Source organism: Rhinolophus sinicus, chromosome 16 (genome assembly GCF_057876585.1).
Source record: "Rhinolophus sinicus isolate RSI-liver-muscle chromosome 16, RSI-T2T, whole genome shotgun sequence".
In the NCBI taxonomy this organism is placed as follows: domain Eukaryota; kingdom Metazoa; phylum Chordata; class Mammalia; order Chiroptera; family Rhinolophidae; genus Rhinolophus; species Rhinolophus sinicus.
Genome location: NC_142516.1, coordinates 100519213 through 100536158, shown reverse-complemented (window position 1 = coordinate 100536158; position 16946 = coordinate 100519213). Strand labels below are relative to the sequence as shown.

Sequence of the window (16946 nt, the reverse complement as noted above, 5' to 3'; positions counted from 1 at the left end):
GCTGCAAAGTGGATGAACCTGGAAAACATTGTGCTGGGTGAAAGGGTGAAAGACAGACACAAAAATTATTTCACAGAAATGACATAATTCATTTCTGTGAAATATCCCGATTAGGTAAATCCATAGATTCTAAAAGCAACTGTAGTCCTCTAAGGCCTGGGAGAGGGAAGGAAAGTAACTGCTTAATGGTGGGAGAGTGATAAAAATGTTTTGGAACATTGTGAGTGTACTAAATGCTACTAAATTGTACACTTATAAATGTTTTGTTTTATTTTCTATGAATTTCACCTCAATAACATTTTTAAAAGTTTATACCTAAGTTGTTTAAAGGTGCAGAATTACAAACATTGCAACGTGTGCTGGTTATTCAGTTTCTGAATTTTAGAAACTCTTCAGTGAGGTTTTGTTTTGTTTTCAGCATTAAATTCATTGGCTTTGATAACACTATCGAAGGTTACATGACTTAGACTAGTAAATAGAGGAATGTCATTCTCTTTCCATTTGGATGGGCTGGTCAACAAGGAAAATTCCAAGTTTCTTACACTCTAGAAATTCAACAGTGTACCCTACCCCTCAAATAACATCCTACCTCGCAAGTTACAGTCCTGGAAGCCCACCCCACCAAGGAGCGAGAAGGCCCCACCCCCGGTGGGGCCTGAGTCCTAAGGGCCTCGGTCTCCCGGCAGCGCCCGAGCCTCAGGGCTGCAGCCCAGCCCTCCCAGTTCCACCACTTCCGCCCGCGGTCGCCGGCCGCCCCGCCCACCGCGCGAGACGGAAGTGCGGGTGCGGAAACAGCCCCTGAACTGGGCTGCGACGGCGCAACGGCCAGTGAGCGTGCGGAGCGAGCGGCAGGCGAGCTGCAGGTGGGTGCGCAGCCGGCGGTGCGAGGCCGATCTCGGCGCGGCGCGTTTCGGCCGAGCCTACGGTGCGGTTTTCTTGATGCCCACAGCTGCGGCAGCCCGCACAGGTGGGCGGTGGCGGCGGTACGGGTGTCTTGCCCGCGGTGGGCGGGGTGGGCGCGCGAGAACCCGTCCGGGGTCAGGGGTGAGCGAACGGCTTCCCGAGTGGCTTTTCGTCATTTTGCCGAGCCGGTGGGAGGAGGACGCTGTCCCCATAGACGCAGGCCGGGCCAGCCACCATTTAACGATCACCTCTGTTGCCTCTGACGGTGCTGCCAAGCCACGCTTTTCATTTTAGTTTTGACTTTTAGGTTCCAGTTACAGGTATTTACGGAAACGCAAGAATTTTGCGTAGCGTTTCTTCGGGGGGCGGGTTTCTTGATGTCCATATTGAATAAAGGCTGATCGCTCCGCTGTTGAGTTGCGGCGTTTTGCTGGTAAAGCCTAAGTTGTTACTAGTGGAATCGATTGCGATATTAGAATTGGATTAACTGCTGGTCCTCGCCATGGTGGCCGGGAGTTCAGAAAAGAACTTGACGAAAGCCTCTGGAAGCCTCCCCGCCGCATGGGGAGGGGGCTGCGTTTCCCAGAGTACAATACCTTCCAGTCTCTGGTAGGACCCGAAGTAGAAAGTGGTTATTGCTAACGCAAGATGTTTCGGAGTTAGATTAAATAGTGTCGTGTTGGATAACTATGATGTAAAGTTAGGTCAAAATTAATATATTAGTCTGAGTAGAATCAGGTTTTTATTTTAAATGCTTGGCTTTTGAAAACCTAAAAACAGGTCCTGGATTGAGTGGTCTGAAAGTTGTAAGCTTTAGTAGAAAGAATCTAAGATTTAAAATTATAGAGGTCTGAATTCAGTGTAGGTGCGTGATCTTGGGAAATTCACTGGTTCTGAGTGCCTTATTCTGTAAAGTGAAGACGATGATTGCATTTTTTTTTTCTCACAGGCGTCTATATAATGTATACAGTCAGAATGTTTTGTCTGTAAGTGGTATACCTAGTAATTGATCTTTGTAGAACTTACATCATTTAAAGTCACTAAGCCTTCCTCTTCCCCATCCCCCAATTTAGTGAAGGATCTAATTTTAAAGCCATCATATTTTTGCCAGTATGTAGTTTATCTTTAGATTCACTGCTCAGAAATTTTTCAACCTAATTTGAATTCACATTTAATCTCCTATGAGCTCTTCGAGGGTAGTATTAATGTCTTAATCATTTTTTTTAATGATTATTCCTGGTTTGGGTCTTTTTTTCCTTCTCTCTCTTTTTTTAAACCTAAACTGACAAAAATCGAAGGTTTGGGTTCACCAAAAACAAACCAAAACAATTTTACGTGGAAAATACTCTTTTCTATCACTTCAAGATGTGCTTTTAGCCTAGCTGTATAAACACACGGGTTATAAGGAATTAGGTGAAGAATTTACATTAAAAATAAGCTTTATTTAGCATCACTCTCAGAGCAAACACACCTTCTCTGTGGGAGGCAGAGACAGCAGTGGAGTTCCATACTGGCAAGCACCTTTGAATCTCCTGGGGAGTTCCAGAAATGCTGATCCCCAGGCCCTACTCCAGACCAGTTAATCACTGGAAGGTGGGGCATGGGTATTCTACTTTTTAAAGCTCCTGAGGTTACTCTGTTGTGCAGCCATGATGAGAACCTGTGTGTTAGAGAAAGGAGGTTCCTCGGGAGTGTATCCAGTTTGCTTGAGGGGAAGGGAAAGGCTGGAGGAACTGGAGATGCATTTGGAAAATGCCTGGGGCATTTGGGGGAATATGTTTAGAAAACTTTTATCAGGTATGATGAAATAAATGTATGATTTGTAAAGTGAACTACAGTTACCAAGGCCATTTGGCAGGGTGTTAAAATCCAGAGGAACAATGAGAGCAACAACAGAGATGATAAGAGAAGAAATTAAAAAATGTTGTTGGGGGCTGAGGTTAGCTCAGTTGATTAGAGCGTGGTGCTCTTAACACCAAGGTTGCCGGTTGGATCCCCACATGGGCCACTGTGAGCTGTGCCCTCCACAACTAGATTGAAGCAACTACTTGACTTGGAGCTGATGGGTCCTGGAAAAACACTTAAAATAAATAAAAGTTTAAAAAACACATGTTTAAGAAAACCAAAGACACATTTGTTCTTTTCTTTCCTGGATGTTAAATATTGTTGAACAAAGTGAGTAATTTTAACTTGCAAACTGTATTTTGCCCAACCTAGTTAAAACTATACTTTTCCACAAAATGATAGATTGTGGTACATGAATTTTATTGTTGCTGATTATTAAAAAGTGTGTTAGAAATACATGCACCTCAAATAATTTTCCTTGTTAATTACTAAATCTTATTTCTCTTGATAGCTGTATGTTAATAGGGGGGTTTTGTTGTTTTTGCTTTTACAGTGCTATAAAATTGATATTAAAGACATGGTTTTCACCCTACTTCATCAGCGCACTTAAGTTTTCTTTTTGGACCCGTTTTATACCACAATGGTAAGCTACAGCTGTTTTCATATTTGTGTATTAGAATGTTTTCATCCTTCATCTCCATAAAAATAGCACATTTCTGTCACTGACTTACAGTCACTGAATATACTTAGGGCTGGGCATTTCACGTTTGCCATTAAAAAATTAAAGATGAAGGGGAAAAAATCACTTTCTAAAGTTTTAAAAAGAAGCAGCAGTATTTGACAGTATGAGAATAAATGAACACTGACCACCACTGAATAAAGCTCATTTATCTTTCTTTTTTGGGGTCTTGCCTCTACCTCTGCTCTATTACAAAATATAAGACAAGGTCTGAAACCCACTGCGACAGCTCTACTTTATTAAAGTAGAGCTGTCGCAGTGGGTTTCAGACCTTGCCTTATATTTTGCATCCATATTAGCTAATTTCCTCTAAAGTATTTGAAGGAGGTAGTGAAGAAATTGTGTTTACTTATGCAGGTATATCTCACTAGACATTTTGAAGTTTTGATTTCAGAAGATGCAATATTTACTTGAGAAGACTGGCTATTTAAAATTGTCCTACAGTATATATTTGATTGTGTTTATTATGATTTTTTATATAAGCTTAAAGATTTTATGGCCAAAAGAATTAAAAGGACCTTATGTATTTGTGAAGTGGATATATCCAGAGTTATGTTTTTGTGCTGGCAAATGCATTATATTCAAGAATCTCATCTTGAATCCTGGGAACCAGTTTCATTGGGAATCTACTCTTTATAAGATTTTTTAATAAATTGTTATAAATTTATTTGAACTGAATCTTTTGAAATGAGGGCATATTTCAGTTTTTTTTACTTATTACATTTTAGATGTTTGATAATATGGGTTGTTTTTTATTGCATTTTATAAAGGCCAACTATTTTCGTAATCATGTGAATTCTTCATCCTTAGGGTTAGGGTGGCAGGATAACTTAAATGTTTCCATGATTTCCAAAGTCTGGCAATATTTATTCTTCCCCTTCCCCTTTTGGGATTTTGGTGGGTGCTGGGAGTCATGCAACTTGGTAGGTTGAGTTGTTGGGAGTCTACAAAATAAAACAGAAAAATACAATAGCTCTGTGTGGTACCCAAACCACAAAGCTAGAAAGAGAAATTATTGGTATGTTTACTGAACTTTGTTTAAAACCTAGTACTTTTTATTTTTAGGTGTCATTACAAAAGAAGCTTTACAAATGAGGAGGACTGAGCTTACCTTCTTATTTTTCCCTGTTGCCTTAAAATAAGGGTTTCCAAGTAATGGATGAAAGATGGGCATCTACTAGTAGATCTCAAACCGTACATGTAATAATAATAATACTGTATTTCATCGACTCTTAAGATGTATCTTCTTTTACATTTTAATGTTACCGAATTGATGAGTCCACAGTCAATGACTTCTTACAATTATAGTTGGCGGCACACTTTTCTTTCTTAATGTTACCTAAAATAATGATGTGTGCTTATAGTTAACGGTATCTTAAAGTCATTGAAACATGGCAATTAGCCATCATTTATTGCATTTCTACTAGGCACTGATCTAAAAACACTATATTTTAGATTCTCTGCATTAATATATTAGGGATTTCTGAGTTGATGTTAGGTACCAACATAATAGCACCACCCCCAATTTTCGGGATTCTTAGCAGATTAGGAGAGTTTAGTCTTTGCTTCACTTTAATTGCATACTTAATGTCTAATGTATTTTCCTGAATGGTGCTCTTAGAATTTTGAAGAAATTAAAGTTTATAAAATGGTAGTAGTTACCATATCCAGCCCCTTGCCCTGTATCAGCCTCAGAAGCACTGGCCAGAGAAAGCCATCTTAGCATTTCTTACTTAATTTGTTGTCATAATCAGGTGCCCAAGTCTGCTGTGTTTTTTCTTTGTGGTAATATATCTTGAGCATACCCTGTTTCTCCAAAAATAAGACCTAGCCAGACAATCAACTCTAATGCGTCTTTTGGAGCAAAAATTAATATAAGACCGGGTCTTACATTATAGTAAAAAATAAGACCCGGTCTTATATTAATTTTTGCTCCGTAAGACATATTAGAGCTAATTGTCTGACTAGGTCTTATTTTCAAGGAAACACGGTACAATGGGGTGGGTGGAAGAGTTAAAGGAAAATATGCTAGACCTGTTTTAGAAAATTAAACACTTTTAAACACTTAATTACAAATGTTATATGTATATTAAATTATTTTTTGTGTGAAAATAACTAATATTACCAAATACACTATTTACTTTTACAGCAACAAGCTTTAGAACTAGCTTTGGATCGTGCTGAGGTGAGGCGTGACTAAGTTACATATTGAAATAGTGTTGACTTTAATTGGCAAAACTAAGTTTTAAGAGATTTTTGTCTATGTCAAAGTAGTGCATTAATATTTTAGGACAAGTATGCAAATAATTTTGCTGTAAATGTATTAAAATACCAGGTGATACGTGGATCATCTGTTGGAATTCTCAGAATACTCAGAATAAAAGTGCTGCGGAATAAATATTACTTGAACAAGGACATAGAGTTTCTAAAATTATGTTTTCCTGTTTTGACAAGTTTTCTAATTGCTCTCAATTAAAGGGCAAAATAGCTTAAATTTACATACACACACACACACACACAGAGTCCTTGCAATTGGATATACTGTGCATATTCTGAAAAGTCATGTAAAACATTTGAGAATATTTCTGCTGTGAAATCACAGTTGTGAAGCTATATGATTTTGCTTATAGCAATGAAATATTGTGCTAAATTTTAGTGCAGTTTAAATTTCACTTGTTTATAACCTATTTAGAAGTTAAGTAGTTTTTCTTACAAGGTATAATTTAATATGAATCAGATTTGAGTGACTAAATAGCCTTTTTAGCGTTATATATGTTTTAAATATACTTAATACAGTTGTTCATGTACTAAGCAAAAGGCAAGCTATTTTCATGAACTTTTCTTTTTTAGTATGTCATTGAAAGTGCCCGACAGAGACCTCCTAAAAGGAAATACCTATCTAGTGGAAGGTATGAATACTCAATTAATTGATGACATCTTAGATTCATTGAAATATAATGATAGCTATCATTTATTGCATTCCTACCAGGCACTGTGCTAGACTTGTTATATATATTACAGGTAATTTGCAGCTATTCGAACTTTCTAAGTTAATATTAGCTACCATATCCAATCTCACTTCCCCAGTGTGTGGGAAATAAGAAAAAAAATTATGGGACAATTCAAAATAACACTTATTTTATAATGATTATTGTATTCACATCATTTTGTATATTTTATTTTTAGAAAATCTGTATTTCAAAAACTTTATGACTTATATATTGAAGAATGTGAAAAAGAGCCTGAGGTTAAGGTAAGTATAAGTTTTTTGTGTTTTTATGGCTTTTGAAATATAGAAGACAAGGGAAGTTTGAATGAGTTACATTTGAAGTAGATACGGATTTGTGTTTTTGTGAGTGAACTAACACCTTATCCAGCTAGATTCTAGCCAGTTCCACAACCAACCCAGAGACCTGGCTAATCAATTGGGCACAAGGCAGAGATCACATGCTTAGATAGGTGAGGGGAGCAGTGTTTACTGAGTAACAATATCTCAATGGAAAGTCACTAGATACAATCTTTGCTTCATTTCACTCCTGAGAAATGATTTGTAGACTGAAGACAGGAGAAGAGTAACTTATTTCCTCATGATTTGCACTAGAAAGTTAAAACTATTGCAGGACACATAGGAAAATCAGATGTAATAAAAGGTGAATTTGGTCACAAAAATTAGTTCATGGCTGGGTTAACTTAATTTTTATTTAGCATAAAAGTATGGGCAGTTGAAATGTAGTAGAAATTGATTGCGTGATATTTATTATACCCTTGAGTTGTAAGGGCCTTAAGGCTTCTCTGTGAGTTTCTGTTGTCTTTCATTTAAAAATGAATACCATTTTAAAATATAGCTAACATACAATATTATATTAGTTTCAGGGGTACATCATAGTTATTCAACATTTACATACCTAAAGAAGTGATCACCATGATAAGCCCAACAAACATCTGACACCGTACCACACTATCACAATACTATTGACTATATTATCTGCTGTACATTACATTCCAGTGACTTATTTGTTTTATACCTGGAAATTTGAACCTCTTAATTCCCCTTTACTTTAACCTCTTTTAAAATTTTCCAGTTATAGTTTGCATTCTATATTATATTAATTTCATGTGTATAGCATAGTGGTAAAACATTTATGTAATTTATGAAGTGATCCCCCTGACTAGTCTAGTATCCACCTGGCACTATACATAGTTATTATTATATTATTGACTATGTTCCCTATGCTTTACATCCCCATGACTATTTTGTATAGGAAGAAAAACACTAAATTTAAATATGGTTATAAGTAGCAAAATAAGAAAAATCAATATGAGGATAAAAAGTATAGCATAAGGAATATAGACAGTAATGTAATAACTATGTAGGGTGTCAGATGGGTACTAGATATATCAGGATGGTTACTTTGTAAGTTACATAAATGTCTAATCACGGTGTTGTACACTTTAATATTGTATGCCAACTGTAGTTGAAAAAAATTACTAAACAACCGAGGGAGAAATGTAAAAGAAAAAATAAAAATGAATACCATTTTACCTTTTAGGCAAAAAAATTAGTGGAAGTCCAGTAGTATCTAACCTTGAAATCTTTACATTGGGAGAAAAATGATAAACTATGAATAAATCTTATGGTATGGTTTCCCTAAGTTTTACTGAGGTATAATTAATTGATATAATAAATTCCACTCATGTATACATCCATGAAGCTATCATTATAATCAATATAGTGAACATATTCTTCACCTCAGAGACAGAACTAAGGAGAGATACGTAAGTAAAGAATCTCCATTGGGTTGGCAACCATTATCCACCAGCCAAAAATGGCCCACTGGTGTTTTTGTAAATTAAGTTATATTGGAATCCAGCCACACCCAAAGGTTTATGTCTTCTCTATGGTTAATTTCACTATAAGATAGCTGAGCTGAGTGGTTATAACACAGCCCATATGGCCCCCAAGCTTGTCCTTTGAGAAAATGTTCTGTCCTTTGATCTGTATGCTCACCCCAGAACTACATGGGAACCAACTTGTTTTCTTGAAGAGTACTCATACTATTCTGTTTTCTGTCCAATTGTGACCTTTTGTTACACTTGAAAACAAGACTTGAAAGTTTTAGTCTTTACTAATTTTTTTTAATATCAAAGTAGTTAAAAGTTGTTTTGCCATTTTTTTTTTTATTTGAAAATGCAGTTTTTTGATTTTACGGTTATAGTAATCAAGACTCCGCATGTGACAATATATATTATGTATATTATATATAATACACACACACACACACTTAATATAAGATACTCAAAACATGGTTTTTGAGATCATGCAAAAAGAAGTATTCTACTGACTGATATCTTTTGTAAATAAGATTTGATGACAAGAATTGTTATATCTCTAAGTGGGCTTTAATCATGTACATTTCTAAAATAATTTATGCTGATGTGTGTGTATTGTATTTCCGGGTGGATTTTTATTAACAAAGTGGTTCCTAAGGAGTAAATTGAATTTATAGAAAATTGCTTAAATTGCCTACTACCTCTTACCAAATATTAGATATTTTTGAGTTTAACATTTCAGTGAATTTGAGCTGTTGAACATGTTGGATCTAATTTAGGCCATAAAATATGTAAGAAATGTACACCTATAACAGTACAACCAAAGCAAATGCCTCAAATTCTTCATTTACTTAATGTAGACTTTTAATTAATAGAAACTATGTAGCATCTTTTAAGAAAATATTTACACTAAATGGTTTTTACATTTTACTTATTTAAATATTTTAAATATTTGCTACTTATGTACTCAAAGGTACATATTTTATATTTAACTTTTTACTGTTTCATATAGATCGCTAGTTTTTCTTTGTGGTATAAATTAATTTGCATAAAACAACAATAGATCACAATTAAGTTTACACAGATGTCACCTATTTGGTAGCTATATATAGTGTTTGTGAATCTTCCCTATATAGAGGGTACCAAAAAAATGTATACACACTTTAAGAAAGGAAAAAACTGTATTAAAATTGTAATACAATGAATGATGACGCTAGCATTCATTTGAACACATTGCTACGACAATTCAACTTTGAAAAGTAATACATAGATAACATCTCTTAAAATGCATACACTTTTTTTGCACTCCCGGCATATTTAGGATCATAATATGGAAAGAACACCAAAAGATTAATTCAGGTCAGCTTTTGTTAAATCGTAACATTATTAAAGTGATACTGGATTGCTTTCATGAGCTCTGCCTCTTTTTAAAGCAGAAATTAAGAAGAAATGTGAACTTATTAGAGAAGCTTGTTATGCAAGAGACATTGTCATGTTTAGTGGTCAACCTATACCCAGGAAATGAGGGATATTCTCTGATGCTCAGGGGAAAAAATGGATCAGGTAAGAACCTCCAGAAGGCAGCAGCCACAAAAATCCCTCTGCCTGGCAGGATGTGTTGTGTTTTAGAAGTACCTTCTTACCTGCTTAATATTCTGTCCTTCAGATCAGTGATGACTTGATAAAAGACTGATGAGAAATTTTCCTGTATTTGATGTTTTGTTAGAATATTAGAAATCAACTCTAATATAATTAGCTTTCCTGAATATGCATTTGAGAAGTATTCTGATTGAGATAGGTCTTTGAAATTAAGTTGTAAAAGATGTAATTTTTAAATAATTGTTAAAATTTTCTTTCATTCTATTGCTGTTAATATTTTAAGATAGCACAAGGTGTTTTAAGGCATGTTTCTACATTTTGAATATACTAAGTCTGAAAACTCCAAGATTAATCAGACTTTTTGAGTAATTTACATATGTTAACATTTTATTAATGTGACTATGAAAATAGTTTTAATATGTAAATAACATATTTCACTAAAGAGGAATCTAAAAATGTGATATTGTGGTATTATGAGTTCTAAAAGGAACTCACTTGGTTAAAAATTACTTCTTGTGTTGATACTTAATTGTAAAATGTAAAACAAAGAGAATTTTGTCCTTATAAATGACTGTTTTTCAGATGAGGTACCAAATTACTCTGATTTTCAGATTAGAGTAAGCAGTTTTCAAGGTCCTTTCAGTTACCAGATGTCAGGATTTTATCATAATCTGTATAATGTACTGCTGTCTGTGATTTGTATTGTGATTGTTATGCTAGATGTGTTAGGCATTTTTCTCCTTTCTGATCTAAAATTCTATACAGTTTATCAAGTCATTTAGCAGTATGTAAAGTCATTCATTTAAAAGACTTAACATAAAGAAGGACTTTAGGAGACCCTTTTGGCTTTATTGTCTATTTTTTTTATGAAAAGTCATTTAAATTATGCACTTAGACTTTTTAGTGAGCCTCATAATTCTCACAAACTTTTATTTTTTTAAATTAAGATTCTGAGACCATTCGACTGCCTTATGAAGAAGGGGAATTGCTTGAATATTTGGATGCAGAAGAATTACCTCCTATCTTGGTTGATCTCCTAGAAAAATCTCAGGTACAAAATTTTTTCTCTTTAAAATATTCTTAGATTTGTCAACTATATTTTGTGATAAAGGATATTTAATCGTGTTTACAGCTGCGCTTGGAGCATGAAATGAGACATGTACGTAGCTATATGAACACTGGTTTATTGTGGGATATTTATCCTTTAGGCTGTACTGAAATGTATAGCTTTAGTTGGTTCTTCTACAGTTGCTCTAGCGATAAGCTCATCCACTGGAAATTTCTCTATAGCTACAATCAAGAAATTACAAAAGAAACTACTTACTCCCGTGGCTTCACCCCAGCCACACTATGTACTTTACTGAAGAAAAAGAAGGCGTCAGATGGGAACTTTGTTTGCTCCTAACACTAGATACCAGCATCCCCACATCTCTGTCCACACTTTCTGTGTGCTTTGCTGTTAAAATGGATGAAGTAAGCTCTTCCTGAAGCATCCTTTACGCTTCTATTCTGGGTCCTCCTCCTCCTTCTCACTGGCTTGCTACTATAACTTCCCTCTCTTTTATTTTCCCCCCTCTCTTTTAGCTAAAGAATACAAGCATATTGTACTATATTGTACTATTTCTTAACTTAAAAAAAAAATCCTTTTCTGTTCTCATCTTAATTGGTCTCTTTGCAAAGTTCAGTGCAAATGACTACTTGAAATACCCTTCTTTTGGCTTCAGAGACATCACGTTTTTGGTTTTCCTCTTTCTTCTCTAATCCTCAGTCATCTTTGCTGTCATCTCTGTTTCACTGATAACTGTATAGGTTTGGGGATTCATTTCAGTCCTGGGCACTCTATTCTTTTTTTTTTTTTTTTTTTTTTCCCCTGCCCCCTCCTTCGCCTCCCTGGACACTCTATTCGTTAGTAACACTCCCTGGATGATCTCAACCAGCTTCAAGTGTTTAAAAATGACATGTAATCTCTTGCTTATCTCTCTCACAGTGACCATTCCAAACTTATATATTTACTAGAATATATAATAAGTTTTTCAACAAGACAAAACACTTTTTATTTTACTTTCCAAATCTGCTCTATCACCAGTCTTTTTAATCTAATGGATGACCCCACTCTTACCTTTTAGCATTCACTCAGCAAATGTCAGCTGTATCTTCAAACTATATGGTCATGACCTGCTATAGTTACCTTGCTGAACTTCCTGCTTTCATTCTAGAATCCCAGAAATCAATTCTCCACAGACAGATTAAGCTTACAAAACAAAACACAAAATAAAGCCCCTGCTTAAAGTTCTCTAGTGTCCTCTCACCGCACAAAGCCACTGCGTTCCTGTTTGTCTTCACCTTCTGATTCTCCCCACTCAGGTATACTCCAGCCATTCATGCCTTTTTTCCAAACTGAAACACACCAGTCTTACTCATCTGCTATTCCTTCTATCTGGAATTATCTATCCCAAATATCTGGCCCTAGTGTGATTCAGGTCTCAGCTGAAACATCACTTCCTCAGAGAGGTTTTTATCTGAGCACACAATTTAAATGAACCCCTCCCTGTTTTATTTCCTTTATAATATTCACCACCATCTAAAATTATTTTATTTGGTTACATGTTTATTGCCTATCTTTCTACACTGAGCAAGTGGTGTCTCGGCACCGAATCTGTGAAGCTTCTTGGATAGTGCCTGGCACATAGTTCACATCGTAGGGGCTCACTAAATACTTACTAGAAAGCATGAGCATAATGATGACTGATAAACGTGGAGCTCACATTACGCACTATAAATTCTGAATGGGTGAAAAAACAATGCTATGAGTGACTGTGGCAAGGGGTAATTGACAAGACTTGAATGATAAAGGTTCTTACCTTTGGACTTAGGAAAAGGCCTAAAAACAGTATGTTTTACAGAAGATTATTTGAATTTATAATTCGCTTCCTTCCTCTTATTAATAAAGACTATCTCTGGAAGTTTTAGCAGAACAAATATAGTTGTTGTGTCCATAAGCTGAAACTGGCAGGGTTGATTGATAATTTGTAACTGATAAAGTTAGCAAAGTATAACTGAGCCAATGAAACAATTCCAATGATCTATAACAGTAGTATATAAATGCCAAAAAATCTATAACTAGACACTTTGTTGAACTGCTTCTTGGGTCATAGTGGTAAATCTGTCAAGGAAATCCATTTAAGAGTATCTGAGTGACCAGAAACGTTGCATGAGAGTATAAAGAACTGACATATTCAATATAAACCCACTTATTTAAGCTTTGGAAAAATGACATTTACTTAAATATTTTCATTTAAAATAGGTTAATATTTTTCATTGTGGATGTGTCATAGCAGAAATACGTGACTACAGGCAGTCCAGTAATATGAAATCGCCAGGTTACCAAAGTAGGCACATTCTCTTACGTCCAACAATGCAGGTAAGGAATGTTTAATTAACTATTGTTTTAGATTTGATTTGGAGTTTTATTTATTAAATGTCTTCATATGTTTGTGTGACTATACATTAATGTGTTTTTAAATTTTTGGTTTCTTCTAGACTTTAATCTGTGATGTACATTCAATAACAAGTGATAACCATAAATGGACCCAGGTTAGTTGATTTGTTTTTTAATCCCAAACAGGCAAAATACAGGATGAAACAACACTTATTATTAACTTAAACAAGATATACTTTCTGCTGGTAGTAATATTTGGGGTTCCTTTGTGAACTTTAGAACTTACGGTTTATACTGTGTTTCCCCGAAAATAAGACCTAGCCAGACAATCAGCTCTGATGTGTCTTTTGGAGCAAAAATTAATGTAAGACCTGGTATTATATTATATTAATTATACCTGCTTTTATATAAAACCGGGTATGTATTGTATTGTGTTATATTATATTACATTACATTACATTACATTACATTATATTATACGGGGTCTTATATTTAGTAAAATAAGACCAGGTCTTATATTAATTTTTGCTCCAAAAGACTCATGGCTCTTGGAAATTTTTATAATGCAGAAATCTGAGTAAACCCAGTGATCTAAAAGTGGGACAGTGCCTCCTGATGTGATGCATGAGAAAGTACACAGAAGTACCAATAAACTCTTGCCTAAAAAAATAGAACCTGAAATACAACAAACCTCTACATCTAACTAACATTTTATAGGGAATTCAGGGAATAAGAGAAACCATTAAATGACAAGATAAGGAAGCAGATGATACTATGAGGAAGCAAGTGGTCAAATCCAGCAAATCAGTTGCATGGAAAAAGAGAAAAGGTGATCATTACAGAGTAAAAAAAGATGCTTAAGAGAGAGAAAAACCAAATAACAATGTGTAGGCCTGGTTTGACTTCAAATTCAAACAAATCAACTAAAAATAAACTCTTGAGATAATGGGGAACTTAAATATAGACTGGATATTAGAAGTCCTTGTCAGCAGTGCACGCTGAAGTATTTTCAGGTGAAATAATACAGTGTCAGAGATACATTTTAAATTAGTCAAACAAAAAATAGAGGGGTGGTGGTTAAATGAAATTGGGTGTTGGCACATGGGTGTCATTACAGTTGTGCTTTTGTGTATTTTTGTAAATTTCAATAATTGAATGGAACTACTGAAAGAAGCAATGGTTTTTTTGTTTGTTTTGCAAAAATTCTTATTCAGCAATAAGAACTTATTTGACTCAGAAAGTTTACTTATAGCTATTAAAACATTTCAGAGATTAAGTGATAAAAATAGGATTCAGTAAAGTAAGTTATGTGATATCAGTGAAAAGCTTGTATAGTCTTTGGAATTCGGTATGTAGGGTTTACACAGTATTAGTGTAGTCAATTTTATTGTAATGAAATTAAGCTGAGTATAGAATGGGACCGTTTTCTCCTGGTTACTGAAAGTGCTGTGATCCATCTTGATCTATAAGCTTTGTGGGAGAAGAGGATTTTATCTTCCCTACTTCATCCCCAACTCCTAGAACAGTGTCTAACACAGTAGGTGCTCAGTAAATATTTGTTGGATTTAGGAATGGGCATCCTTACAATTTGACCATTTGGTACACTGTACTAGTTAGTGAATTTCCATTAGTAGTTTCACTATGCTGTCAAGTTTCTAAAGTTTACACACTGAATTGGAACTTGAAATAATGTATTTTACTCTAGTCCTTAGCAGAATTCCAAGGAATAGTTCTAGATTAAGTCATGTGTGATTAGAATTTGTGTTGACATGTGCTCTTACCTATTTCAGGAAGACAAACTTTTGCTTGAGAGCCAACTGATCCTTGCTACAGCTGAACCACTGTGTCTTGATCCTTCTATTGCCGTAACGTGCACTGCAAACAGACTGCTTTATAACAAGCAAAAGATGAACACACGCCCAATGAAACGGTAATTACCTTTGTGGAAAGATAAACCAAAATGGGCTTCTAGACAAGTAGCTCTAAATTTTGCTATGTATGGTACCTTTTTCCTCCAAAGGACGTATACAAGTGCTTGTTTTTGTTTTTTAATAGGATTTTTAATTGTTTTGTGTTCACAGTTTTCAATACTGTTTTATATGGAAGTCATGTATTCTTTTGAAGAACAAACTTCCTATAAATTTAGAATCTATTCACCAAAAAGATAGAGACAAGTATGAACAAAAAAAAATAGTTTATTACTTCCTAATACCCAGTAACCAGTTTAAATTTTGTTAATAGTACTTTTAAAGAAATTTATTTTGAGATTTAGGAAAATATCACAGTTTCAGAAGTTTATAATCAAATACCTTTTAATAACATGGTAATTTGTCTTTAAATGTTTTAGCTATCTCTTCTACTTAAAAGAATGCATGTTAATTTGGACTACAATTTTAGTGGCTGATCGTTAAGTTCTTTTTACATTTAATTGAGTTGCTCACTTTGGGTCTTTTTCAGGTTTGAAGGGGATTAAAAAACCTATCTATTTTCTAAGTCCTGTATTTACCAATGAAATAATATATACTGAGGATAAGGTACAGCTTTGGAAATAGCGAAATAAGTCCGTATCGGATCTGTCAGCAGTCCCATAAAGTCTCCTTGTATCTTTGTCCACATCTCTTCATGCCCGCCACCATCATCTTCATCTTCTGTAGTAAACTCCTACCCAATTTGTCGTCCTGCTTCCACCTTTGCTCCCTTCTTGTCTAGGCACCATGTAAGCAAACTAGAGGAATCTTTCAAAAATCTTAAAGCAGATTATGGCATCATTTTCTTAAATTTTCCTAAGAGAATTCCATCACACTCCACACTGAATCTAAACACGTTATCATTGACCTGTGAGGCCCCTGCCTTGTTCTCTGACCTTATTTCCTACTGTATGGACCCTGGTGTTCTAGTCCCACCTACCTTTTGTTTTTAAAGCAAACCAAGTTTGTTTCTGCCTCAGCACCTTTTAAAACTTTTTCTGCTTCAAAGTCTCATTCCCTGATCTTTCCTTAGCTGGTTCCTTCTTGTCAGTCACATCTCATCTCACATAATTTCTTCAGAGTCCTTCCCTTACCTAATGTGGCCCTTCTTGTCAGTTATTCAACCACACTAACCTTTTTTTCCCCCTGCTGCCTGTTGCTATCTGAGATGATCTTAACTATTTACTTGTGAATGTGTGTCTTCTGCACTGGACTGTCAGCTCCAGGGTTGCAGGAATTTTGTTTGTCTTGTTCATTTTTATGTCACCAGTACCTAGGACATTGCTTTGCAGGTGGTAGTAGTCTACAAATATTTGTGATTTAATTACGTATTTAATGCTTACTTATTTAAAACCATATTCGGCATTTCTCTTGTTAGCTTTGTTTAGTTCAAATCTTTTAATATTTCAGGTGTTTCAAGAGGTATTCCAGGTCCTCTCTGAATCGACAGCAGGATCTGTCTCATTGTCCACCTCCTCCTCAGCTAAAATTACTTGATTTTTTACAAAAAAGAAAGGAAAGAAAAGCAGGTCAACATTATGACCTCAAAATTTCTAAAGCAGGAAATGTAAGTATATGTATTTTTAAGTCTAGCTTATTATGCCAAAAGCCTTGCCTTATTTTG

At 35.1% G+C, this 16946-nt stretch overlaps 1 protein-coding gene across 23 annotated transcripts in view; it reads left to right on the top strand.

Annotated features, from left to right (window-relative positions):
* Positions 1-747: 747 nt before the first annotated feature.
* SUPT20H (SPT20 homolog, SAGA complex component) overlaps positions 748-16946 on the top strand; it is a 33812-nt gene continuing 17613 nt past the window's right edge. For 7 of the 23 annotated variants that reach the window (XM_074330004.2, XM_019736505.3, XM_019736513.3 and 4 more), the window contains exons 1-11: positions 748-863; positions 3302-3391; positions 5637-5672; positions 6338-6396; positions 6674-6740; positions 9751-9880; positions 10864-10967; positions 13221-13337; positions 13457-13510; positions 15146-15285; positions 16733-16889. In XM_074330004.2, coding sequence (XP_074186105.1) covers positions 3389-3391; positions 5637-5672; positions 6338-6396; positions 6674-6740; positions 9751-9880; positions 10864-10967; positions 13221-13337; positions 13457-13510; positions 15146-15285; positions 16733-16889 — 867 coding nt within the window. In that variant the 5' untranslated portion in view covers positions 748-863; positions 3302-3388. Of the gene's footprint in view, positions 968-1066; positions 1224-3301; positions 3392-5636; positions 5673-6337; positions 6397-6673; positions 6741-9750; positions 9881-10863; positions 10968-13220; positions 13338-13456; positions 13511-15145; positions 15286-16732; positions 16890-16946 lie in introns of those variants that run through there. The other 16 variants (XM_019736514.3, XM_019736512.3, XM_019736508.3 and 13 more) reach the window with 9 other exon arrangements.